This window comes from Zophobas morio, unplaced genomic scaffold, assembly GCF_036711695.1.
Source record: "Zophobas morio isolate AGI-343-1 ecotype UQ-CSIRO unplaced genomic scaffold, CSIRO_AGI_Zmor_V1 ptg000023l, whole genome shotgun sequence".
Classification (NCBI taxonomy): domain Eukaryota; kingdom Metazoa; phylum Arthropoda; class Insecta; order Coleoptera; family Tenebrionidae; genus Zophobas; species Zophobas morio.
This window is the reverse complement of record NW_026972128.1, coordinates 4,440,334-4,466,236: the sequence shown is the minus strand read 5'-3', so window position 1 is coordinate 4,466,236 and position 25,903 is coordinate 4,440,334. Positions and strand designations below refer to the sequence as shown.

The following is a 25,903-nucleotide window of genomic DNA, read 5'->3' as shown; positions in this document are numbered from 1 at the left end:
TACGATGCAATTTACATTCCAATTAGTACGTTTGAGTTAGGTTGTGCAGATCTTCTACTTCTAATAATTAAAAACGCAACATTAACCTATCTAAAAGATATTGCAAAAAACGTAAAAAAAAACGATTTAGTATAGCATCGAGGTGCAACAACGATATCATGTGTGGTTGCTAAACAGCGAACAATATTTGTAAAAATAAGCAACTGTCAGTAAAAGTATCAAACGCCATTGTTTGTTGAAAATGTAATCTTATAGTTTGTAATTCCTTTTCCTTTACGAAATATTGTGATATTTAGTCCTTGATCGATGTGACATGAATTTTAGCCGAGCTGCAAGACAATATGCACAAATTTATTCAGACCGTCAAGGATTTGATAAAAACATGTTCCAGAGAGTTGACCAGCGCTTACATGTGAAGGGTTGCTTAAAACCTCATATGTTTAATAGAGACTATGGACTGTCAAGAACGCTGCGTAATCCGGAAACTGATGGAGCAGTTCTGGAAGTCGCAAACGAGCAGCTTGAAATTAGTATCATTAACAAAAACAGGTCATGTCGGCATTGGTCCTACATTAGTTCATAGGTACTGAAGAGTAAGCATTATCATCCTTACCACTATACTTGATTATAATAAGCGTTAGGAAAAGATGTCGCTGTTAGAAGTGTTGATTACTGTCTTTACAAAAAGTGGAAGAAGGTTCAAATTTTACTCGATACGTTTTGTGAACAGGGAAGCTACATTCACCAGAGAAGGGATTTTCAGTAATCATTACTCATGCACAATAATCATCATTATTGGTCCGCAGAAAATCTTCACGATATGCGTCAAAACCGTCACCGACGAAAATTTTCAGTTAACATTTGGGCTGGAATAGACCATTTATTTTCCCTAATAGTGTCGATGATGTGAACATTTTCATTTTTTTTTTAATGAAAAGCTTCAAATTATAATGGAAAATTTGCCATTACAATTGATTCGGGATATGTGGTTGCTTGATGGAGTCCCTGTTCACCACGGAAGAGACCTTGTACTGTCACATATTTTTACTTTTAATTTCGTCATGGCCATTTATGATGAAAAATTATCATGATCTTTAGATTACAATGTTGCCAATTTAGCTGTGTTAAAAAAATCTTTTGCACTCGCGGGAGTAAAAGTCGTTTTTCATGACCGCAAAATCTGGAGAGAAATAGAACATTTGCTCTCTAGGTAGAGATAGAATATTTGCTCCCTAGGGAGAGAAATACATAAACAAATTTAATTTACGAGGCAACAAATTCAGCACAGCAGCTTCACCAGCATCACATATCTCTTGCATTTTGACCGAAAAAAATCACAGTTATTGTTTACAATTTTTTTCATTTTGGTCGTCATGACTTACGATCCAAAGGATATTATGATTACTATTCTATTAATCATATCATTTTTTATCAGTTGAAAGACTGTGTAGGAGTCTCTGCGAGTTTAAAAAATTGTATGTACGCCTCAGAAGTGAAATGCCATTTTTCTCCCTCGATGTATAATCTACGATTATATCTTGCAAAGTCAAAGTGTTAGTTTTTTTTGCATTTTTCTTTAGACCGTATACAGTTACTAGAAACTTTGGTCCGCCATAGATGACGTTTCTATAATATCAAGTCATTCTGTCAGTAGTTAGGTATACATAATTATTATACACATAATTGCAATAACTCAATCATTAATTCTCTAGACTTCTCCAGGTCTTTTTTTGGTGATCGCTACTAGCAAACTAGATTCATGCTTCATTTGTTGTAAATGTTATGAAAACTTTAAATTTTCATTTAAATTAGTAACACCAAGTTAATGTCTACACTTTTTGATTTACCAGATTTTGAAAATAAGTATTAATATGTCTTTAACACATAAATTTGTGGTTCACCACGAACAAAGATTTATTTTATTTTCATTCTAAAAATATTTAGATAAACCACCACCACCACCTTTTCGCTTAGAACTTAATTTTCCCGGACATGATGTCGCCATATTTCTCTTTGGTAAGCACTACGTATGTCTTCTCTACCAGATCGAGCACATACAATGGTTCTTGGATTTTTTCAGTATTGAAACCTTCTTTTCGTAAGCGTACCTTCTGCAATTTATAAGTACCAGTCACTGGTATATGCTGTACTGCTCTCACGAATAGCGGAATAGCATAAGAAGGAAGATTGACTTTTAAATCTTTGTAGAATTTTTTCATGTTTAACGATCGACTTCTGTTTATGAAGGCTACCATACCAGCTCGACCTTCTGCACCTGGCACCTAAAAACAAAATGTAAGTTTAATTTTGGAATGTCCATATTTTCACCTCTACTCCATATACGACAGCATCGTTTAGATTTAGGAGATTCGTTATTACGGCTTCTACTTCTGTAGTGGATATATTTTCTCCTTTCCACCTGCAACTTTAAAAATTAGCTTGTTTGCTACTAATAATTGAAGCAAATTTTTGAGTTGGCAATTCTGAATTATTGGCAGCAATGTTAGCATGTCAGTTATCAATTTCGACATGAGCGCGCCTAAAAACCAATTTTACATCACGCAGGTACCTATGCCATCATAAAATTTTAAGTTTGTTGCCAACCTCACAAAAAAGTCACAAATATCAATAGTCATCGGTAGTTAAAACCAAAGTATTAATACAATGTCAAAAATAGCGAAAGTAATAGGTACCGATATTTTGATTGGTATTTTCACCTCATAACAATATGGCTTTCGAAAACGATTAAATACCATGCATTGCCTCTAGTTAATAATGTAAAACAAAGTTTTAAGCAGAAGAAAGCATATTGTGTAATTTGTACTTACTTAAGTTCTGCATTTGATTGTGTTGATGATAATATTTTATTAAACAAGCTAGGTCACCATGGAGCGAAGGAAAAATGTTTGAAATTTTTACAACATATTTATCAGAACGCATTCAGCACCTGATTATACATGATCAGATTAGTCAAGAAGTCAAAATACCACGAGGAGTCCCACAGGGTGCCCTTTTGTTCCTTGTCTACATTAATGAGTAATGACTTAGCAATCAACATACCACAAACAAATCTTACTGTATTGTATCCACATGACATTTAGTTTTGTGTCAGTACGGACGAGGAACCAAATAATGACAATGACCAACAATGACTAAACAGCTCCAAATACATTAAAATGAATGAGCAACTGATTTACAGCTAATAAAGTTGTTTTAAACAAAAAAAAGGCAGAAATCCTGAAATTTCAAAATAGTAATGTGCAACCAGATACCGAAATAAAAATTTTTGGAATATATTTAGACAAGAGACTTTCTTGGAACGAACATTATTTGTAATAAATTAACTTCCACTATCGCTATATGGGATGACACATCTACTTGTTTCCCTACAAAAGGCAGCTATTAGGGCGATGGCCTCTATAGATTACAATTTTAGCTTTGGAAATCTCTTTCTAACATTGGAAATTATGATGTTATTCCGCATGATAGTGTTGGAAAATTAATTTGTGTGAAGAAACATATTGTTATCTCACTTCTTTTTTGGACTGTAGTAACAGGTAATAAAAACATAAAGCAATGTAATTTCTACTACTCTTACCTAAATGTATCTCCCGCTCTGTCTGTAAAATAAAAGTAGCCGGAATCATCCTGGACTAGAATATCTCCTGAATTCACGTATGCGTCCCCTATTTTAACAACATTTCTGAGTATTTTTTTTTCGATATCGTTTTCATTTAAATATCCAACAAACCCGGAAGATTGGTTTTGAGGATCCATTTTTCCTATTAGTAATCCAGATTCACCAGCTTTGCACACTTGGTAAAAACCGTCACTTCCTCTCAGCGGCAAACTTGTATCTTCGTCAAATTTAATTAGTTTAACGGGTGACATAAATGAAGACCATTTAGGAAAAAAACCTACAGCTCCTACTTTGTTGTGACTGTTTACTAAAAAATTCAGTGTTATTGAGTGTACGAAAACTTTCCGATAATGTAACTTGTAAACACATTTCCGTCTATAGCTGTATAAAATTCGTATACATATTTTATATTAAACTTGTTGACGAATTCCTCCCAAATTTGTTGTCGTAGACCATTACCAATAATTTTCTTTATGTGGTGATGCATGCAAAACTCTGTAATAGCGTGCGCTGCCATAGAGATCTCAGACTGGAGAGACGTTAGAGAGAGAGGGTACGGTGACCATTTGAGAGGTCTGAATCGGTAGGCAAAACAGAGCAACTTCCAGTTAAAATTTACTTTTAATTACTCACTTCCTGGTGTGTGTGGCATTTCTGTGCAGTTCTAAAGCGCTTGTTTTCTTACAATCGCAATAATAACAATCATATTCACGATGGTTATATCTTGTTGCGCATTTGGATGCGAGGAGCGGCATCACAAAGGCTGTAATATTTCATTTCATCGGTGAGATATCTGCTGAATAATTTTTTCATACAATCTTTATTTCATTTAATTTCAGTTTTCCGACAAATCTGTTGCTAAGAAAGCAATGGATTGTTGCACTTTAACGAGATAAATTTGTTCGGACGTCTGCGTCAAGAGTGTGTAGCAAACATTTTAAAAATGAGAATTTTCGGCAGTTAACAAATTCTGTTAATCCCACACAACAACTGAGAATTTTAAAAAAGGACGCAGTACCATTCATTTTCAATTTTTCAAAACATAAAAAAAATGAAACAAGGCCTAGAAAACTGACTAATAATGAGACCTTTTCGGCACTGCTAAATTTAAAAAAATAGAGGTGGACTACAAAGCCATCAGTTGATGTCGTCAAAGTTTGTAAGATAGCTGAAACCACTTTCAGAACTATGAAATATAATATTTCAGCGAATGTTATTAATATTTTTACAATTAAAGAATTAAAACCATTAGATTACTAAATTTCAGAAATATGTTTAATGTCTTAAATGACCACATTTTGGATCAAGATCCACTTAACAATCATGTAGTCCAGTTGGTTTATGTAATTTTACGTACTTTTTTTATTATTAGACTGAATTATGAAAACAGCAGAAATAATCAAGTTCCTAATAAAATCAGACAGGTATACACAAAATTAATTTTGTTCAATAAATTGTGTATTTATATTCATTTTGTATTGTATGTATATACAGTTTCCTACAAAATAAAGAAAAACGACAACAAAGCTGAATTTTAAAATCATTTTTACATGATCTCCTATTTAACTCAACGGCACCGAAGCTCGTTCTTGCCTACCGATACGTGTTGGCCTTGTCTAACAACACTCCCTGTAGATATGTTTATTTCTCTCTCTAGTTGTCACCGCATGCGAGCGGTATTATGCGCCTCAACATTCCATCCATTAGTTATTAGATCATTGGTGCGCTGCTAATACGTACCGACAAATTTCACCTATATACATGAACACACATCCGCCACGTTAAGATGGCGGGCGGTACAAGCAACGAAAATCCCCCGTGGAAACGTTGTAAGAAATCACCTTTAATAAATGCAATAAAATGCATAAAATGTGACAACAGCTTTCACGAAAGTTGTGCCAAACTGTACGTCAATGCAAAAACCGTGAACAAAAGTGCCTATTCGTGCTGTGAAGAATTATCCCATCCGAAGGCTGATGACAACCTGGACATTTTCTGGGACGCCACAGATGATAATCATGAAAAGGTACTTGACTCAAGAATCTTCAAATATATATTGCGACAAAAGGACGAACTTATAACAGCATTGCGAGAAAAAAATCTTCTCCTAGAAGAACAGCTGCTCCTAATAAAATCAATCGGCAAAGATAAGAACCAGCCAAAAAAACAAAATCATACGCTCGATATCAGTGCGGATGATAAGCACGAAAAACGCGAAGAGGCGACGACCCAGACAAGGAACGGCAAAAAAGTGGAAAACGCTATTCCCATCCACCCAAAGAGAAAAGAAGGGAATCTTGAAGCAGCCTCAAGCCGTAATCAAAATGGGGACCAAACCCTCAAAAACGACAAACCACTCACAGATAACTGGACCGAGATCAAAAGTAAACGAAAAAGTAGGAATTCTGTGGGCATAACGGGAAAAGGAACAGGGAAAGGTGATATTCAACTTAAAGGCGCTGAGAAAAAGTTGTGGATATGCCTCTCTCGCACTGCCGAAAATACATCCACAGAGGATGTCCTAGAATACTTAAAATCAACAACGTCGGATCATGATTTTGTCTGTGAAAAACTACAAACAACAAGAAGTAAATTCCCAGCCTTTAAAATCGGCGCTCCATGGCAGCTTAAAGAAGTTCTAGGAAATGAAAATTTCTGGCCCGAAAACGTCAGAGTGAGTAGGTACAATTTCCCTTTTCCCCGAATAACCAAGAAGCCGCCGGCCACATAGTATTCAAATCTAGTAGGGCAAAGCATGACGATGCTATTACCATAGCTCATATTAATGTACAATGTCTAAGAAATAAATGCCTCGAAATCGAACATTTTCTGCACGAACACCCGAATATCAAAATTTTAGCAATAAGCGAACACTGGCTGAAATCACAAGAAATAAATTGTTATAACTTGAATAATTTTAACATGACGACCAAATTTTGTAGAACGACTTATATAAATGGTGGCGTGTGCATATATGTGCTACAATCCATTAAATGTGTAGAGATACCAATTATTGTAAATATGTCCGAGGAACGTACTTGTGAATTAGCTTCCTGTTATATACCAAAATTTAATCTAATCGTGATAGCCGTATATCGCTCCACACATAAACAAAATATCTCCGAATTTTTAGTAATTCTTGAAGGCGTCTTACAGGCTGCTTACACATATAATCCGCATGCCGCAATTCTACTCTGCGGTGATATCAATATAGACCTTTTGATAAATAATAACAACTCAAAACATCTGAAGCAAGTTTTACAAACGTTTGACCTTCGACAAACAATTTATGGTATTACACGACCAAACATAAATGACGGAGGCACATGTATCGACAATATTTTTGTAAATTTTGATTACATTGCGACTGATATTCTTGATTTGGGCAGGTCTGACCACAAAATCCAAACTTTAACTTTACAAACACACAAGGAACCCGATAAAAATGACAAGAGTGCAACTTTTAAACGCATTTATAGTGATAAAAATATCAATAAATTCATTTCTCTTTTAAATGAGGCAAATTGGAACGAGGTGTACATAAATTCAAACTGTGAAAGAAAATTCAATTATTTCCTGGAAATATTTTTACATAATTATAATCAGAGCTTTAAAACTAGAATTTTTAATTCAAAAAAAAGGAATGTTACAAAAAGCATTTGGATAAATTCAGAGGTAAAGCAGTCGAAAGAAATATTAATGTTCATTTATAGCGCTTATAAACAACATCCAACAACAACAAATAAAAAAATCTATGAAGGTTACAAGAAACGGCACAATGAGCTTCTACTCAAAACGAAGCAAAAATTTTATGAACAACAAATAAATCAGTCCGATAACAAATCAAAATCTGTATGGACTATCATTTCAGAGGAGACAAAGAGCAGAAACTCTAGAAAATCCAACAAACAACTGCCCGAAAATTGCAACCCAGACAATTTTAATAATTTCTTTTTGGAATATGCGGATAAGCTAGTGCAAAAGATAACTCCAGGGGGCAACACATAGAAGAATTTTATCCAAACCACAAAATCAGTTCCGCCCCAATCGATGTTCTTCCATCCAATGTTAGAAGACGATGTACGTATTATAATAAACAAACTAAAAAATAAATCAACCGAAGATATACTTAATATCAGCGTTAAAATTCTAAAAATATGTAATGCGTCAATTGTCAAACCACTAACAGAAATTATCAATGCTTGTCTATTGCAAGGACATTTTCCTTCAAAGCTAAAAACAGCAAAAATAATACCAATATATAAAAAAGGAAATATTAATGAACTAAAAAACTACAGACAAATATCTATTCTGCCAGCCTTTTCTAAAGTCTTTGAAACGGTTATATCAAATCAACTCCTTAAATTCTTTGAAAAACATGGCATTTTTACATCAGAACAATATGGCTTCCGAAAAGGATTAAGCACCATTGATGCTGTACTATCTCTCGTTAACTATGTGAAACAAAGTTTTGAAAAGAAGCAAGCATGCTGCGCAATTTTTACTGACCTAACGTCTGCATTTGATTGTGTGGACCATAATATTTTATTATACAAGCTAGAATACTATGGTGTGAAAGGAAAATGTATAGAAATGCTTACTTCATATCTATCAGAACGCACTCAGCATGTGGTTATAAACGATAAGGCTAGTCAAGAAGGCAAAATATTACGAGGAGTCCCTCAGGGATCAATACTTGGTCCTATTTTGTTCCTTGTCTACATCAACGACCTAGCAATCAATATGTCACAAACAAATCATACAGTGATGTATGCAGATGACACTTCGTTCTGTGTCAGTGTGGACAAGGAACAAAATACCGACCAGGTATCTCAAAATATAATAGAATCGGCGGGAATTTGGTTTGCAGCAAATAAATTCGTTCTAAACAAAAACAAAACAGACATCATGGAATTTCAAAATTGTAATGTGAAAGCAGATAACGAAATAAAATTTCTTGGACTCTACTTAGATAATAGACTCTCCTGGAATGCACATATTGAACATATACGAGGGTGGGGTGACAACTACCGGGCCTCACATAGATGTGAGAGTAATATGGTCAGTATAATGATGCCATTCCATAATTTCATCCTTCATCAGCTTCCCTTAGAAATTTCATGTCAAAATGTCATTTAGTATTTTGATGGCAGTCCTTCACATTAGATGCGTCGAGCAATTCTCACAACATGGAAAAAGTGGAAATTCGGGCAGTGATTAAATATTTTTTTTTGAAAGGCCTGAAGGCCAGTGAAATAAAAAAAGAGTTGGATACAACATTGGCAAACTCCTCTCCATCGTATACAACGATTAAACGATGGGTTGCTGAATTTAAAATGGGCCGGATCAGCACAAATGATGAACCACGCAGTGGGCGCCTTGTTGAGGTGACCACGCCAGGAATTATAGAAAAAATTCATAAAATCGTCTTGGCTGACCGTAGAGTGAAGGTGAGGGAGATAGCAGAATCTGTAAGGATCTCAACAGAGCGTATACGAAATATTTTACATGAACACCTAACAATGAGAAAGCTTTGCGCCAGGTGGGTGCCGCGTTTGCTCACCCCAGACCAAAAACAGCGTCGTAAGGATGTTTCGGCTGATTGTTTGGCCCTCTACAGGCGTAATCCAACTGAATTTTTACGTCGTTTCATTACTGTTGATGAAACGTGGGTCCATCACTACACCCCCGAAACAAAACAGCAGTCGAGACAGTGGACCATGAAAGGAGAACCTGCTCCAAAGAAAGCGAAGACAGTTGCATCGGCCAGTAAGGTTATGGCCACTATCTTTTGGGATGCGAGGGGAATAATTTTTATTGACTACCTTCAAAAGGGAAAAACAGTTAATGGGGAATATTATGCCACTTTGCTACAACGTTTACAACAGGAAATTAAAGCAAAACGGCCACATTTGGCGAAAAAAAAGGTGTTGTTTCATCAGGACAACGCACCAGTCCACACTTCAGTTATTGCGATGGCTAAAATTCATGAATTAAAATTTGAATTGCTCCCTCACCCTCCCTATTCACCCGATTTAGCCCCATGTGACTTCCACCTTTTCCCAAACCTCAAAAAGTGGTTGGGTGGCAAGAGATTTATGACAGATGATGAAGTTATTCAAGCAGTAAATAGTTATTTTGAAGATCTCGATAAATCGTTGTATTACTCCGGTGTAACCGCTCTAGAACATCGCTGGGTTAAGTGTATCGAGCTAAATGGAGATTATGTTGAGAAATAAATAAAAATTAACCGAAAAAAAAATGCGTTCTTGTTCAGGCCCGGCATTAATCACCCCACCCTCGTATGTAATAAGTTATCTTGTGCCGTTTATGCGATACGCAAAATTAAAGTAACAATAAGTGAAAAAGCTGCCCTTCTAACTTACTACGCACTGTTTCACAGTATTCTTAATTATGGAGTCGTTATCTGGGGTGACGCAGCCTTTACATGTCTACAAAAAGCTTTTGTCCTACAAAAGGCAGCCATTAGGGCAATAGCCTCGGCAAACTATAATGCAACCTGCAGAAACCTCTTTACAAAATATAAAATCATGACACTTTACTCCATGATAGTTTTTGAAAAACTAATCTGCGTAAAAAAAAACATCTCTGCATATCCAGTAATGTCTGAAAAGCATAGATATAGCACGCGCCGCAATCAAGATCTTTTTATACCCAAAGTAAGACTGAAAAAAACCGAAAACATCGGTTTAGGTTTCTACAACGCGCTCCCCCTTAGTATAAGAGATGCTGATATTCGGGTGTTCAAAAATACAGTCAAAGATATTCTAAAAAAAAAACAGTTTATACGATCTCGATGCATTTTATAACATCGATTTTAATTTGTAGGCATGATTTAACTATATTGTTCTGTATCTATTATTTGTGTGTTATTAATTTAGTGTGACAAGTCGAAATTTTGTAGAAAATCTCCGACAAATAAACTTATTATTATTATTATTAACACCTGCAAATGAAAATAAGGTAATATAGTAGATTACTAACTCGAGTGAAATGAGGTTGATTACTGCTGAGCACTAAGGTGGTTTACCGAGAGGCGAAGCCTCGAGGTGAACCATAGTGCGAAGCTGGAATCACCCATTTCACGAGGTTAGTATACTATTTTATCCACAATCAGTTTTATTCACAAAAAATTTATATTCAAATCTAAAAAAATGTTTCATAAAATATTTTGTAAGTGGGCTGTCACTTCATCTGTCACTGGTTTACTCCTTTTTTCGTTTATGTCATTTTGCATTGTTTGTGCGACTTTAACTCCATTCAAATCATGTCTGACACCAGCGATAATGAATGTATTCTGCCAGAACTACGCCAGAAGGCTGGCGAAATTGTAAAAATTCTTTTTCCCGAAAAAAACTGTTGCAATATGTCAGAATTAGATACGCTCTGGCCCAGTACCGGTGCGACACTTGTGTGGTTGAAAGTCTGGACCCTTTTGTCTTTGTCGGCGTTTCACGGCAAATCGACGTCCAGATGTCGAGACCTTTTTTACTAAGTTAGTTTTCACATATTGTACATATCTAAGTCAGTCAATAAATACCTTCGCTAGTGTTAACATCGTTGGCCTTTTATTTTTCGCACTTTAAATACGCACATAAATTAACAGGTTATGGGCCCAGATTACGTATCGAGTATTGTGCAGTTAGTATTTTGACAAAGTGCAATTAGTGGAATATCAGCGATTAGTTCCTATTCGAAGTTGTGATTTGTAGTTGGTCAGTGTTCAAGTTCGGTTTCGCGGCCAATAGTAGCAGACACATCGAAAATGGATAAGTTCGCGATAGCTAAGTTTAACGGCAACGATTTTGCAGTATGGAAGTTTCAAATGCGCGCCTATCTGCGGTATCACGAATTGTTAGACGTTGTCGAAGGTATGAAAGCTCGCCCTGATTCGGGAGGTACGTCCAAGGAACAAGAAGAATGGGACAGAAAAGACGAGAAAGCTCAATTTGCGTTATCGTGCGCTCTAGAGACGAATGTTGTGCGTCATATAATGAATATGAAGACTGCAGCTGAAATGTGGACGCGACTGGTGACTATTTACGAACAAAAGAACAAGACGTCGATTCATATTTTACACCAAAAATTTTATAATTATCAAATGCGACTAGGCGCAACAATTACTGAAGATGTTGCTGCTATCGAAGAGCTGGTGAGACAGCTGGAAGATCTGAATCAGAAACCCACCGATGAACAAATAATCACCAAAGTACTGTACACATTACCACAACAGTATCAGCATATAGCAGCGGCTTTTGATATGCTTCCAGAAAAAGAGCAAACCATGGTCAACCTTCTTCCTCGGTTATTAAAGCTGGAAACAATGAGAAATGGAATGGTCGAGATTAAAAACGACGAAGAAGAGAACTCAGCCCTTTACACAAGCAACGGCAATCGGGGACAACGCCAACATTATCAAAGAAATAGAGGTGGTCGTTATCAAAATCAGCAACGACAGCAATTTACAAAACAGCGATTTAGTGGGAAGTGTTATAATTGCGGTAAAACGGGACATAGAAAGATCGACTGCTACAAACCCCAAAACACTCAAAACAATGGCCAAGCGAATGCAGCATCAAACAGCGGCGCATCGAGTGCGATAATGTATACAGCCGAAACGATGGCTGTCGGTAACGTGGGCGAATTATGGGTCGCGGATTCTGGTGCGAGTAAACACATGACTTTTCGGCGCGACATTATTACAAATTATAGGGAGTTTAGTGCAAGTGAGAGAAAACCGATCACAGTGGGCAACAATGAAACTATTTACGCGGAAGGTGAAGGAGATGTAATGATTACTTCGTACGTTAATGGACAAGTACTGGAGCAAGGCATGAGTGAAGTGTGGTACGTGCCTGAAATTGGGAAAAATCTATTCTCAATAAGTGCAGCTAGTAATCGTGGTGTTAACGCATTATTCAGCAAACACACGTTACAATTGTTTAGTCGTGGCAAAGTGGTAGCCACCGGACAATTGGCTAAAAACGGTTTATTCGAAATGAATATTCGCGCGCGGGCAACGGCAGAGGCTATGATCGCAAGTGCAAGTGCTCAAAACGTTCGAGTGTGGCATGAACGGCTTGGACATGTTGCATTTAAAGTGGTTCGCGAAATGGCCAAAAGTGACCCGATAACTGGCATGGAAGTTGTGGACTCGAAAGATAGTGCGGACAATGAGGACACATTTTGCGAAGACTGTGTATACGGCAAGCACGTGCGACAACCGTTTCCGTCCTCAAATTCGCGGGCTGAACGGCCAGGAGATCTAATGCATTTTGACACGATCGGACCATTGAATGAATCGTTAGGTGGTTCGCGGTTCGCAGCTGTATTTACAGATGATTGCAGTGGTACGATCATCGCAGTTCCAATGAAAACAAAGTCCGACGTCGTCGACGCGATGATTAGTGTAATAGCTGATGCAGAAGCGAATGGACATAAAATAAAACGCGTGCGATCGGACAATGGGGGTGAATTTTTGGGCAGTGAAATGAAGGCGGTGTTAAGCAAGAAATTTATTAAACAAGAACTGACCACACCGTACTGTCCACAACAGAATGGGCGGGCCGAACGATCTAACAGGACATTAAATGAAATGGTGCGGTGTCAACTTGCAAGCGGAAACCTGCCCCAAGGACTATGGGCGGAAATGATTAGAAACGGGGCTCACATTAGAAATAGAATACCACGTGCCCGTCTCGAAGGGAAAACCCCCTACGAACTCTGGACCGGTCGAAAGCCTGATTTGAGTCATTTGCGTAAAATTGGTAGTACTGCATATGCATTAATTGACGAGTCGAAACGGAGCAAATTTGAAAAGAAGAGCGAACGGCTCATCTTAGTTGGATATGAATTTGAGCAACACGCATATCGACTTTGGCGGCCAGGTACAAAAGTAATTATTAAGAGTCGTGACGTAAAAATTGTCGAATTACCACCAAAAAGACCTCTTCAATTGTTACCTGAAATCGCTACAAATGAAGAACAATCAACACCAACACGAGCGGCGTACTCGAAACGCGTGGTACCTTCAGATGAAAACTCCATCGTAAACAACACCCGATCTAAGACGAAGAAAAGGATGGAAGAAAAAGATGAAGTGACCGAAGTTCAATTTGCAGCCCTCCTGACTGAAGGTGAGAAAATAGTGACTAAAACACCTGAAACTCTCGCAGAAGCGTTAGCCACGAATGATTCAAAACAGTGGGAGCTTGCAATGGCTGATGAATTGGAGTCTTTAGCCAAAAATGAAGTTTGGGAATTGGTGGAGCTTCCAGCGAACAGACGACCAATCCAAAATAAATGGATATTCAAGATTAAAACCAACCCGGACGGCAGCATCAATAAATACAAGGCACCGTTGGTCATTAAGGGATGTTCGCAAAAAGCGGGCATCGACTACGCGGAAACGTTTTCACCCGTTGCACGGTTCGAATCAGTGCGTGTATTGTTGGCCATCGCGGCGGCCAAAGATTATAAACTCTTTCAGATTGACGTGAAAACTGCTTTCCTTTCTAGTGAACTAAAAGAGGAAATATATATGGTGCAACCGGACGGTTTTGACGACGGTAGTGGCCGTGTGTGTAAACTAAACAAAAGTTTATACGGACTCAAACAGGCACCGTTAGTGTTTCATGAGAAAATGGACGGAGTGCTAAAGGAATTTGGCATGAACCCTACTCGGTTTGACCGGTGTGTGTACGCGTCTGACAATAACGAACTTTATTTCGCGCTGTACGTGGATGATGGTCTGGTAATCGGTAGTTCCGTGGAACGTGTCAACAGTTTCATAAACAAACCAAAACTGAATTTTGAAGTTACTGGTGACGTGGCAAACTGTACGCAAATAGTGCGCGATCGTGGGACAAAAACTCTACACTTAAAACAAACTGCTGAACATTTGGTGCGAAACCCTGTTCACCATCGACGCACCAAACACATCGACGTCAAGTTCCACTACACACGTGAAGCCTATCAATGGGGAGAGATTGATATCAACCACGTTGGGACAACGGAACAACTGGCGGATATGTTCACGAAACCGCTAAGTCGTGATAAATTTGCCAATAATTTAAAATTGTTGAATTTACGTTCAGTTTAAGACTTATTCTCTTAAGTATTATTTTATTTGTGTGTTCTAATTTTTTTCTTGTGTTTGTTTATTTAGTTCATCTGACCAGAGCGAGTGGGAGTGTTGCAATATGTCAGAATTAGATACGCTCTGGCCCAGTACCGGTGCGACACTCGTGTGGTTGAAAGTCTGGACCCTTTTGTCTTTGTCGGCGTTTCACGGCAAATCGACGTCCAGATGTCGAGACCTTTTTTACTAAGTTAGTTTTCACATATTGTACATATCTAAGTCAGTCAATAAATACCTTCGCTAGTGTTAACATCGTTGGCCTTTTATTTTTCGCACTTTAAATACGCACATAAATTAACAAAAACAAAACAAAATATAACAAAGCCTACAAAATTTATATGGATTGGTGCAACAAACATTGGATCGGAAAGTATTTTGCTAGCATATTTCGCAGAAGAAGCGGAAAAAATAGCGAGTATTGTCGAAAGAGGAAATTCATAAATTTAATAATTATTTGACATAATAAATTTATTGGTTATAATCGGTTGTAAACACAAATTACTTTAAAAATATAGAGAATTTCCTAGCTTCAATATTTCCTATAATTTCTTTCGTTCTTTGGTTGATGAGGAGTCTTGGAATTTTGGGGAAGTTAGGCACAGGAAACTGCAAATAGGGCAGGTGCATCTTCGGAAACAATGCTTTCACAAACGTTTTAACTCAGTCTACTTATGTTACCTTCATTTTAAGCTTTTGTCATAAAATTTCTTTGGGAAGTTTCAACGATTCGGTTTCCCCAACTTGGTCCCAAAAACAAAAACAGAAATTATCTGTGGGTTGAGTGCTTATGTTCACTGATGTTACAATACAAAATTAGTTAAATTACTCTTCGAAAACTTGTTTATTAGATTTATAAGTGAAGTAATTTGCAGGTTATCGACTATGAGTTTTCATTGACAACTGTCAATCTGTACGGGTAGCGTACTTCAATACCGATTTGAGATTTCGAAATTGAATTCCTTAAATTTAATTTAAAAAAGAACAATTATTAATCAACCGTATAATTAAATTACTGCCAGAATAAACTTAATTTAGCTATTAAAAATAATTATGTAGACTTTGTTTAAATATTTGAAACATTTTTAATGAATGTAATGAGCGACCTCTATTGAATTCTATATGTACTTATGACAGGTTAATAATGTAAAATGACAGAAAAACGAGTTGGTAATGTGCTATTTGTCGCCTTCTAAAAAGTTAACAATAGTTTCATTATAATGACGATTGTGGATAAAATGCCTTTTTCTTCGCCAGGGTTTGTTTTCTCTGAGTAGTTTTTTTTTTTTTTAATTAACCAATCGAAGTAAACGACCTTGCATATTATTCAATAAATCAAATTACCGTGCATTTGTATTTGCAACAGTCTTTCCAGAAATGTGAAGTAGAAAATTTCTTTCTCATTGTTAAAGAAGAACCGAACAACAAGCAACAGACTACCGGAATATTACCAGAACCATGATACAAGGGCAAACACCCATAAATAATATCTTCAGAGCTTAACTTGCTAAAAGTCTTTACAGCAAAAGTAAAATTTATTGCTCTCTTGTTTGTAAGGAATGTTGGTTTAGGTAGACCTGTAGTACCTGAAGTATAAATCAAGATTAACGTATCTGTAATTTTTCCCTTTACTAATTCTTCTGTCGGAGAAGATTCTGACTGCATTTTCAGCTCCATTGTCAAATCTCTAGCTCTATCTAACAAAGCAGCATTTTCGTTTCTGTCATGTAGCTGATAAAGTTTGATATCTGGTATTTTTCCAGTAATATTATTGACACCTAAACAATTAAAACTTATTTTGTAGAACAAACTAAAAAACGCAAATAACCCTCTTTCACAGTGGATCCATACACGATTGCTCGTACTTTTGCAGCTTTCAAAGAATGAATTAAGACATCACCAGTCAAATTTATATTGATTAGAACTGGAGTCACACCAATTTTGCTTAAACCAAGCCATATGCATGGATATTTAGGATCATTTTCCAGAAAAAGTGCTACAGTATCTAACCTTTCATAACCTTCTTGTTTAAAAAAATGAGCTATTTTGTTACTATACAGTTCTACCTAAAATTAATATTAGCAATGTTGTTGTAGTCGAAAATTTTACGTTATTTTTACGTCTAAAAATGTCCACTGTTCGTCTTCAAAATAAAAAAGAACCTTACGGGGGATCCTTGCTTACAAGCCTAGTAAAAATTTGAGCAACCGTTCCTTTTCTCTCAAATGATTGGAAGCGATGTTTGAGTAAAATCATTGTTGTTAAAAACCTGAGAAAAATAAGCTTTGAATATTTAACGCCGATGAAAATGTAACGGATTCGGTACTTTAAATCCCGTAACAAAATAAACATTTACGTATTTATTTATCAAAGTATATCGACTATTCTCTTTTTTTTTTAATAGTTAAATTATAATGTAACGTCCATGTTCGCATTTAAAAACACAAAATCCATTTTGTTCTAATTATAGTGGATACAGTTATTGTCATTTTGGCCTCGTACTCAGTGGAAACAATTTTAGAAAACTTATTTATAGTTTTAATAATAGTATATTATTTTATAAGGAACAAAAGTGAAACTTTTTGTCGTGAATCTGTAGGTACGCTAATATAAACTTTAGGTAGAAGTGTATAGTAACAAAATAGCTCATTTTTTTAAACAAGAACAGACGAAACACAAAAATTCACTTTTCTCCGAATAAAATATACTATTTTTTTTTCAAACGTCTGCAATTAAATTAAAGAAGCAATTTAAACAAATGGAATTATCGATTTTTTTAAATGAATGAATTAAGTTAATTGTTACTATGGATTCATTGTCAACAACAAAATTTCAAAAAACAGGTTGCGCGTAAATATGGCGTAATTTATATTTTATTACTTCCCGAGCGTAAGCAAAGGAAGTATTGTACGTAAGCAAAGGAAGTATTGTAAACCCTTAGAAGACGAAGAAATAGGTCTCCCGTTTCCGTTTGTCTGTCCGTCTGTCCGTCTGTCTGCCGTCCCGGATTTTTATTAGACAGATAATCTCCGAAAGTACTGGACCGATTGTTGTTAGATTTTGTATTTATATTAGGTATATCATGTAGATGGTAAAAGGCTAACCAAAATTTGTCTAATCATCCCCACCACTAATGTGATGACGTCACTTCAAAATTGTACATAGTAATTGGGTTTTAAATTGTATCAAATAAGACAGTCTTATACATGTAGTTTATGACTCCGAATTGAGATTTTACCCGAAACATCCACATTTTTGGAAAAAAAATCAAAATTAGGAAACAACATTTTGACATTTAATTTGGAATCTACAAAACCGAATGCTTTGAAATCTTGCGGATGGTTTACAGTTATGATAAGCATGATAAAATTTTAACCACAACATATTTAGTTATCCCCTCCAAAAAATTGATGACATCACCCCAAAATTTTGCTGAATAATCCTATCTAAAATGTACAAAAAATGATGAGTCTCTTCTTGTGATTTATCAATCCATTCATATTTTTTTGGATATGCATATACAGGGTGACCCAAAAAAAAAATGAATGCTTCAATTTATTTTATTGATTTAATCAGGAAGTACAGAACCGAATGCTTTGATATTTTGCAAATGTTTTAAGGTTATAAAGAGCATAATAAATTTTTAGTTAAAATATATTAGCTTATCCCCTCCAAAAAATTGATGACGTCAGCTCAAAAACTTGCCGAATAAATCCTATCCAGAATGTGCAAAATATGATGAGTCTGTACTTGTAATTTATCATCCCATTCATATTTTTTGAATTTGCATATACCGGGTGACAAAAGAAATAATGAATGCGTAAATTTATTTTATTAATTTACTCAGGAACTGCAAAACCGAATGCTTTAAAATCTACTGCGAAAAAAAACATAATAGACTTGCAGTCGTCACGTTTCCGACAGCGAGAGAAGTACTGTCTAAGTGTCTAAACTCTTTAGACCAATTTTTACTTCCCGAGCGTAAGCAAAGGAAGTATTGTAATCGAGTCCGTCGGCCGACTCTCTACTTTTACGTTTTCTCGATCTTTCATGACCCCTAGAAGACGAAGAAATAGGTCTCCCATTTCCGTCTGTCTGTCCGTCTGTCCGTCCGTCTGTCCGTCTGTCCGTCTGCCCCTGGATTTTTATTAGACAGATAATCTCCGAAAGTACTCGACCGATTGTTGTGAAATTTTGTACTTATATTAAGAATATCATGTAGATGGTAAAACGCTAACCAAAATTTGTCTAATCATCCCCACCACTAATGCGATGACGTCACTTCAAAATTGTACATAGTAAATGGGTTTTCAATTGTATAAAATAACATAGTCCTACACATGTAGTTTACAACTCTGAATCGACTTTTCACCCGAAACGTCCAGATTTTTGGAAAAAAAAATCAAAATTATAAAACAACATTTTGAAATTTAATTTTTAATCTGCTAACCAGAATGCTTTGAAATGTTGCAGATGTTTTAAGGCTATAAAGAGCATCATAAATCTTTAGTCGAAAAATATTTGCTTATCCCCTCCAAAAACTTGATGACGTCAGCTCAAAAGTTTGTGGAATAAATCATATCTAAAATGCACAAAATATGATGAGTCTGTACTTGTGATCTATCACTCCATTCATATTTTTTGGATTTGCATATACAGAGTGACTCAAAAAAATTAATGAATGCGTAAATATATTTTATTGATTTAATCAGGAACTACAAAACCGAATGCTCTGAAATCTTGCAGATGTTTTAAGGTCATAAAGAGCATAATAAATGTTTAGTCAAAATATATTTGCTTATCCCCTCCAAAAACTTGATGACGTCAGCTCGAAAATTTGCCGAATAAATCATATCTAAAATGTACAAAATATGATCAGTCTGTACTTGTGATCTATCACTCCATTCATATTTTTTGGATTTGCATATACAGGGTGATTCAAGAAAATAAATGAAAGCGTAAATTTATTTTACTGATTTACTCAGGAACTACAAAACCGAATGCTTCGAAATCTTGAAGATATTTTAAAATTATCATAAGCATGGTAAATTTTTGATCAAAACGTATTTGGTCGTCCCCCCTAAAAAATTTATGACGTCACCACAAAATTTTGCTGAATAAATCCTATCTAAAATGTACAAAATATGGTGAGTCTCTTCTTGTGATTTATCATTCCATTCAAATTTTTTCGATTTGCATATACATGGTGACTCAAAAAAATTAATGAATGCGTAAATTTATTTTATTGATTTAATCAGGAACTACAAAACCGAATGCTTTGAAATCTTGCAGATGTTTTAAGGTTATAAAGAGCATAATAAATTTTTAGTCAAAATATATTTCGTTATCTTCTACAAAAAACTGATGACGTCAGCTCAAAAGTTTGCCGAATAAATCGTATCTAAAATGTACAAAATATGATGAGTTTGTACTTGTGATTTATCATTCCATTCATATTTTTGGATTTGCATATGCAGGGTGACTCAAAAAAATTAATGAATGCGTGAATTTATTTTATTTTATCGATTTAATCAGGAATTACAAAACCGAATGCTTTAAAATCTTGGGAATATTTTAAAGTTATTATAAGCATGGTAAACTTTTGTTCAAAATGTATTTGTTCATCCCTCCTAAAAAAATTGATGACGTCACCCTTAAATTTTGCTGAATAAATCCTATCTAAAATGCAAAAAATATGATGAGGTTGTACTTGTGATTTATCATTCCATTCATATTTTTTAGATTTTCTTAAGAGGTGGTTCAAAAAAATTAATGAAGTCAATTTATTTTATTGATTAAATTAAAGGCAACACTTATTATTAGTACTACACCCCAACCAACCCAATTTGGTAGACACAAAATTTGTTAAAGGAAAAACTCGGTTGAAACATAAGGGTAGCACGCTTATTTACATCGACTTTAACATTACAGACCTGCATTTGTTTTATGCGTTCACTTGGTTCCGCGAATGTGAAATAGACATGTTTATAATCAACCAATTGTGAATTTCACCGTCAAGAATTAAAATAAAACCCAATGTTTTATATAATAAGCGGAAGTCGAAGCAATAAAACCGATGGTCGTTTTGTTTACAGTTTCTCTGTTTGACTCTCACGTATGCTGTTACGCCTGTCATCTTAAATTAAGAATGTTTATACATACACGATTTTCAGTTGCCTCTGATACGTATACGTGAGTAAATTGTTTCGTTATTTTATTGATTATTACAAATCAATATTCAAAACGACCCAATTCATTTTCCCGAAAATTTGAGAATATAATAATTTTATTCTTAGTATTACACTACATCTATCCCAACTGATATACGTGTCCTTGCAAAAATGTTGATGACGTCATCGCAATTTTTTTTTAAATTCCCACTACAAAAATGTAATGAGAAAAAAAACACAATAGGCATGCAGTCGTCAAGTTTCCGACAGCGAGGGAAGTACTGTCTAAACTCTTTAGACCAATTTTTTGACTTTACTTTAATCTGCTAAGGTTTTTGTACACAGTGTATAAAAAATGGCGCACTAACAGAGCACCACGCACTAGAACGGACTACAGTCATCACCAGAAAAATATTTAAAAAATTCTAAAGCACTTATTTTTTTATCTACTGCTGGTTTTTAATTGAAAAAGTAAATTAATTAAAAATCTATTCATTTGATGTTCTTTAAAATTACCTTAAATCATACATATTATCACAAAAAACAAGATTACTCACTGAGAACATCTGACCTTTAAAAATAAAGAATCTACAGGATCCTTAAAATCCTTGAAATTAGCTGTAACTAACAGTGGCAACATTGGAAGGTAATGATCTCCTTTCCTTTGCCTGGGTGTCTTACCATGGTCATGATATTAAACAAACAATGGAAACAAAATAACGAAATGTTATTAAGTAACCCGAGAACACCTACCCGATAATCTGTATTTTGAAGATAAGCGAAGAAAAATGTTGCCGCCTCGGTAAGAATCGAACCACACGTCACCCGCTTGCCGGGCAGGTAAGCGGGTGACGTGTGACTAGGACCACTAAACCACGAAGCCACTTATCTTTCTCAGCTTTCCAACGTGTTATTGTGCCGCCACAATTTTAGACAATCCGCTAATTTGATGATGTCACAGTAGGGCTAGGGGTTTTTAAACTGGCGACCTTACTAACATCGTGACTTTGGCGTGTAAAAATAATTTCTAATGTAATTAGATCGACAGTTCGAATAATGACAGGTAGTCTAGAGATGAGAACAATTACAGAATCGACAGAACGAGTCTGGCACTCTCAGATATGCGATGTACAATGTTAGCTAGGCAGACAGCCAGACGGCAACAGCAGATTTATTTTTTCGTACTCTTGGGGTCATGGGACGTCGAGAAAACATAAAAATGGCCATTCGACCAGTGGATCAATTACAATAATTCCTTAGCTTAAGCTCGAGAAATAAAAATTAATTTTTGCCTAACAAATAATAAAGTGGTGATTCACCTCGAACCAAAATTTATTTTATTTTTGTTATATAGATATTTAAGTAATTCATCACCAACACATTTTCCTTTAGAATTTAATTTTCCCGGAAATAATTTCATCGTATTTCTCTTTGGTAAGTATGACATACTTCTTTTCTACCACATCAAACACATACAGCGGATCTTCGTTTTTTTCAATATCAAAACCTTGTCTTCGTAAATGCACTTTTTGTAATTTGAACGTACCAGTCACCGGTATGTGCTGCACCACTCTTACGAAGAGCGGAATAGCATAAGAAGGAAGATTAACTTTCAAATCTTTGTAGAATTTTTCCATGTTTAACGATCGACTGCTGTCTATCAAGGCTACCATACCAGCTCGACCTTCGACACCGGGAACCTTAAAACAACGTGTAAGTTTAAATTTGAAAAATCTATGTAGTTATTTACCTCTACTCCGTAAACGATGACATCGTTTAGATTTAGGAGGTTAGTTATGACTGACTCTATTTCTGTAGTGGATACGTTTTCTCCTTTCCATCTGAAAGCACAATATCATTATATTTATGTAGAATTACTACTATTAGAAGCATAATGATAATCTCATTCAGTTTTTAGGTATATGTTAACAAACAAAACATAGAAAAATAAGTGAGGTCAGAGTAGTGTAGGTCACTTTTCAAGTGATGCGCACATAAATATCAGTAGTTACGCTAGGTTTTTGGGGATGAGGTGAAATTAGAGAAAAATAGTAGACGAATTTGTTTGCTGTAATTCTAAGATCTCGAAAATTATTTTATAATAATAATGCTAATTTATTATTTTATTAAATTTAGTTTCCAACAGGCCGAGGCCCAAATATTATAGGAAACGGGACGTAAAGTTCAACTATCGCTATTTGGAGGTGACTTCACTGGGGATTAAAGACTAATTAGCACTTGGGATGCTAGACTTGCTTAGACCCTGTTGTAAATGTGTCCATCAAGACGACAGTCTGCAGGGTCGGACCGGGCCACCGTGGCCCGCAGCGTACCGTTTCTTTTCACTGAAATAGTAATCCGAGCAATGACCATGTAATAATCCGAATATCAATAGAAATAGTTCTCTTGAAAATAACCAGTCTAAGTAATAAATCATCCCAAGTGCTAAATAAGCTTCAATCCCCAGTGAAGTCACCTTCAAATAGCGATAGTCAAACTTTACACAAACACCCACAGTCAGGGCGGGAATCGAACCCACGATCCAAGGTATAGCGGGCAGGTGCGAGGCCACTGACCCACCCGTGTCCTCTATTTACTTTCCCACCCACTTTAAATAACAACATAAAAAATGGAATTTTTATTTTTCCTACCTGAAAGTATCCCCCGTTCTATCTTTAAAGTAAAAATAGCCCGAATCATCCTGGACTAGAATATCTCCCGAATTTACGTAAGCATCCCCTACTTTAAAGACGTTTCTGAGTATTTTTTTTTCGGTATCCCTTTCATCTAAATATCCAACGAAACCAGAAGAATTGTCTTTAACATCCATCTTTCCTATTAATACTCCAGGTTCTCCAGTCTTGCACACTTGGTAAAAGCCATCGCTTCCTCTCAAGGGTAAACTTGTGTCTTCGTCAAACTTAATCAATTTGATTGGTGACATAAATGAAGCCCATCTAGGAAAAAAACCTACAGCACCTACTTTGTTGTGAGTATTTACTAAAAGATTTGGAGTTATTAATGGTAAGAAAACTGTCCGATAAAATCACTTAAAAACACATTTCCGTCTGTAGCTGTATAAAACTCGTACACATATTTAATATTAAATTTGGTGACAAATTCCTTCCAGATTTGTGGGCGGAGACCGTTACCAGTAATTGTTTTAAGGTGGTGATGTATATGAAATTCTGTACCGGCTCGTGACGCTAGTAGGTATCGACAAATTTCGCCTATATATTGAAATATCTGTAAACGAAACGTATTTAATTTGCTCATTTCGTGGGATAACATTTTGTCTTCGACAGGGTATTTTGTCCTAACCGTTCGATAATTTTTTTTTTAATTATTTGCTCAACTGGCTGGAATCCAACACCCTGTGCGTTCTTCAACGAATGAAATTACCGTGCATTTGTATTTATAACAGTCTTTCCAGAAATTTGAAGCAGAAAATTTTTTTCGCATTGCTAAAGCAGAACCATATAAGAAGCAACACACTATCGGGACTGAACCAGCACTGTGATATATAGGCAAGCACACATAAAAAATATCTTCAGAACTTAGTTTCGTAAAAGTCTTTATGGCAAAAGTAAAACTCATTGCTCTTTTATTTGTAATAATTGTTGGTTTAGGCAGACCTGTAGTACCTGAAGTGTAAATCAACATTAACTTATCCGTAATTTTTCCGTTTGCTAATTCTTCTGTCGGAGAAGATTCTGACTGCATTTTCAGCTCCAGTGTTAAATCCCTAGAACCATCTAACACACCTGTCTTTTCGTTTCCGTCGAGCAACTGATAAAGTTTTATACCAGGTATTTTTCCAGTGATATTACTGATAGCTATAAAGTTAAAACTTGTTTCACAGAAGAAACCCAGAAAACTAGATTACCTTTATTCAAAGTGGATCCGTAAATTATTCCTGTCACTTTTGCACTCTTCAAAGCGTGAATCAAAACATCTCCAGTAAGATTTGTATTGATAAAAGCCGAAATTACGCCGAGTTTACTTAAACCAAGCCATACGCATGGATATTTAGGACTATTTTCGTGAAAAAGCGCCACAGTGTCTTCTCTTTGATAACCTTCTTGTTTAAAGAAATTAGCTATTTTGTTACTATACACTTCTACCTGAAATTGATATAAGCGTATTGTTATCCTTGAAAATGACTAGATTATTTTTACGTCTAAAAATGTCCACTGTTCATCTTCAAAATAAAAAATAACTTTACTCGGATGCTTCGTTGCAAGGCTAGTAAAAATTTGGGCCACCGTCCCTTTTTTCTCGAATGTCCGAAATCGACGTTTGAGTAAAATGATTCTTGATAAAAACCTGGGAAAAGTAATTTTTGATTAATGAACGCGAACAAAAATGTAACGACTTACTTTGAATCCCGCAACAAAATTTTCAAACCATTTTTTAATTTTGCTTTGTAGAGGAACAAAACTGCTACTAGTGAAATTAAGATTAAGAACTAAAAGATCTTTGAGTTAAAACAAAAAATGTGTAAAATGTGTACATACCATTTTTTAATGAATTTCGACCTCTCGACTTTTTTTTTGTTTGTCGCGTCGGTTAACTAAATTAAAAACGACTGGAATAGTTTTTATATACCTTTAGTAAAGTTGTTTACAACTAATAAAAACTGTCGATATGCCGACAAAAAATGTTTGAAGGTTAACACAGAAATTATGCTGCTAACAGACATATTATCGAATATGACTGTCACTTGCTTATTGTTTTAATAAGAGAAACTATCTTTGCGTAGCTATTAATTTTCTAGTCATCTTCAGATATCCCATGCACGATCTTCATTAATCTAAATTATATCTTGGTTAAAGAAAACTTCCATTTTAAAGCAAATTTACTTTAAATGTACTGAATTAATTTTAAAATGCATATTATTAAATATTTAAATGAACAACTGCTGAACCCATAAAA

The 25,903-nt window shown here is 35.5% G+C and overlaps 1 protein-coding gene and 1 long non-coding RNA gene across 2 annotated transcripts in view; one reads left to right on the top strand and one right to left on the bottom strand.

The window, feature by feature from the left end:
- The window catches only part of LOC135134526 (uncharacterized), a 246,507-nt gene that overhangs the window by 14,254 nt on the left and 206,350 nt on the right, over window positions 1-25,903 (top strand). The window lies entirely within an intron of this gene.
- Window positions 1,865-25,903, bottom strand: LOC135134520 (long-chain fatty acid transport protein 4-like). Its single transcript, XM_064063222.1, has 14 exons — window positions 25,486-25,903; window positions 25,348-25,436; window positions 25,147-25,294; window positions 24,855-25,092; window positions 24,371-24,804; window positions 24,019-24,214; window positions 23,620-23,968; window positions 22,719-22,809; window positions 22,515-22,668; window positions 4,274-4,403; window positions 3,998-4,215; window positions 3,599-3,947; window positions 2,329-2,419; window positions 1,865-2,282 (listed from the first exon to the last, which is right to left on the bottom strand). Exons 1-14 carry the CDS (start codon window positions 25,486-25,488, stop codon window positions 1,971-1,973), a joined length of 2,802 nt encoding a protein of 933 aa, XP_063919292.1. The 5' UTR covers window positions 25,489-25,903; the 3' UTR covers window positions 1,865-1,970.

What these genes read in the sequence shown, in the direction of transcription:
- LOC135134520 (XM_064063222.1), bottom strand. An exon ending in AGAACGGGGGATACTTTCAG is followed by an intron (nt 22,810 to 23,619) that starts GTAGGAAAAATA and finishes TTGTGCTTTCAG; the next exon opens with ATGGAAAGGAGAAAACGTAT. An exon ending in GCAGCACATACCGGTGACTG is followed by an intron (nt 4,404 to 22,514) that starts GTACGTTCAAAT and finishes GAAATATTACAG; the next exon opens with CCTTTGTGATGCCGCTCCTC.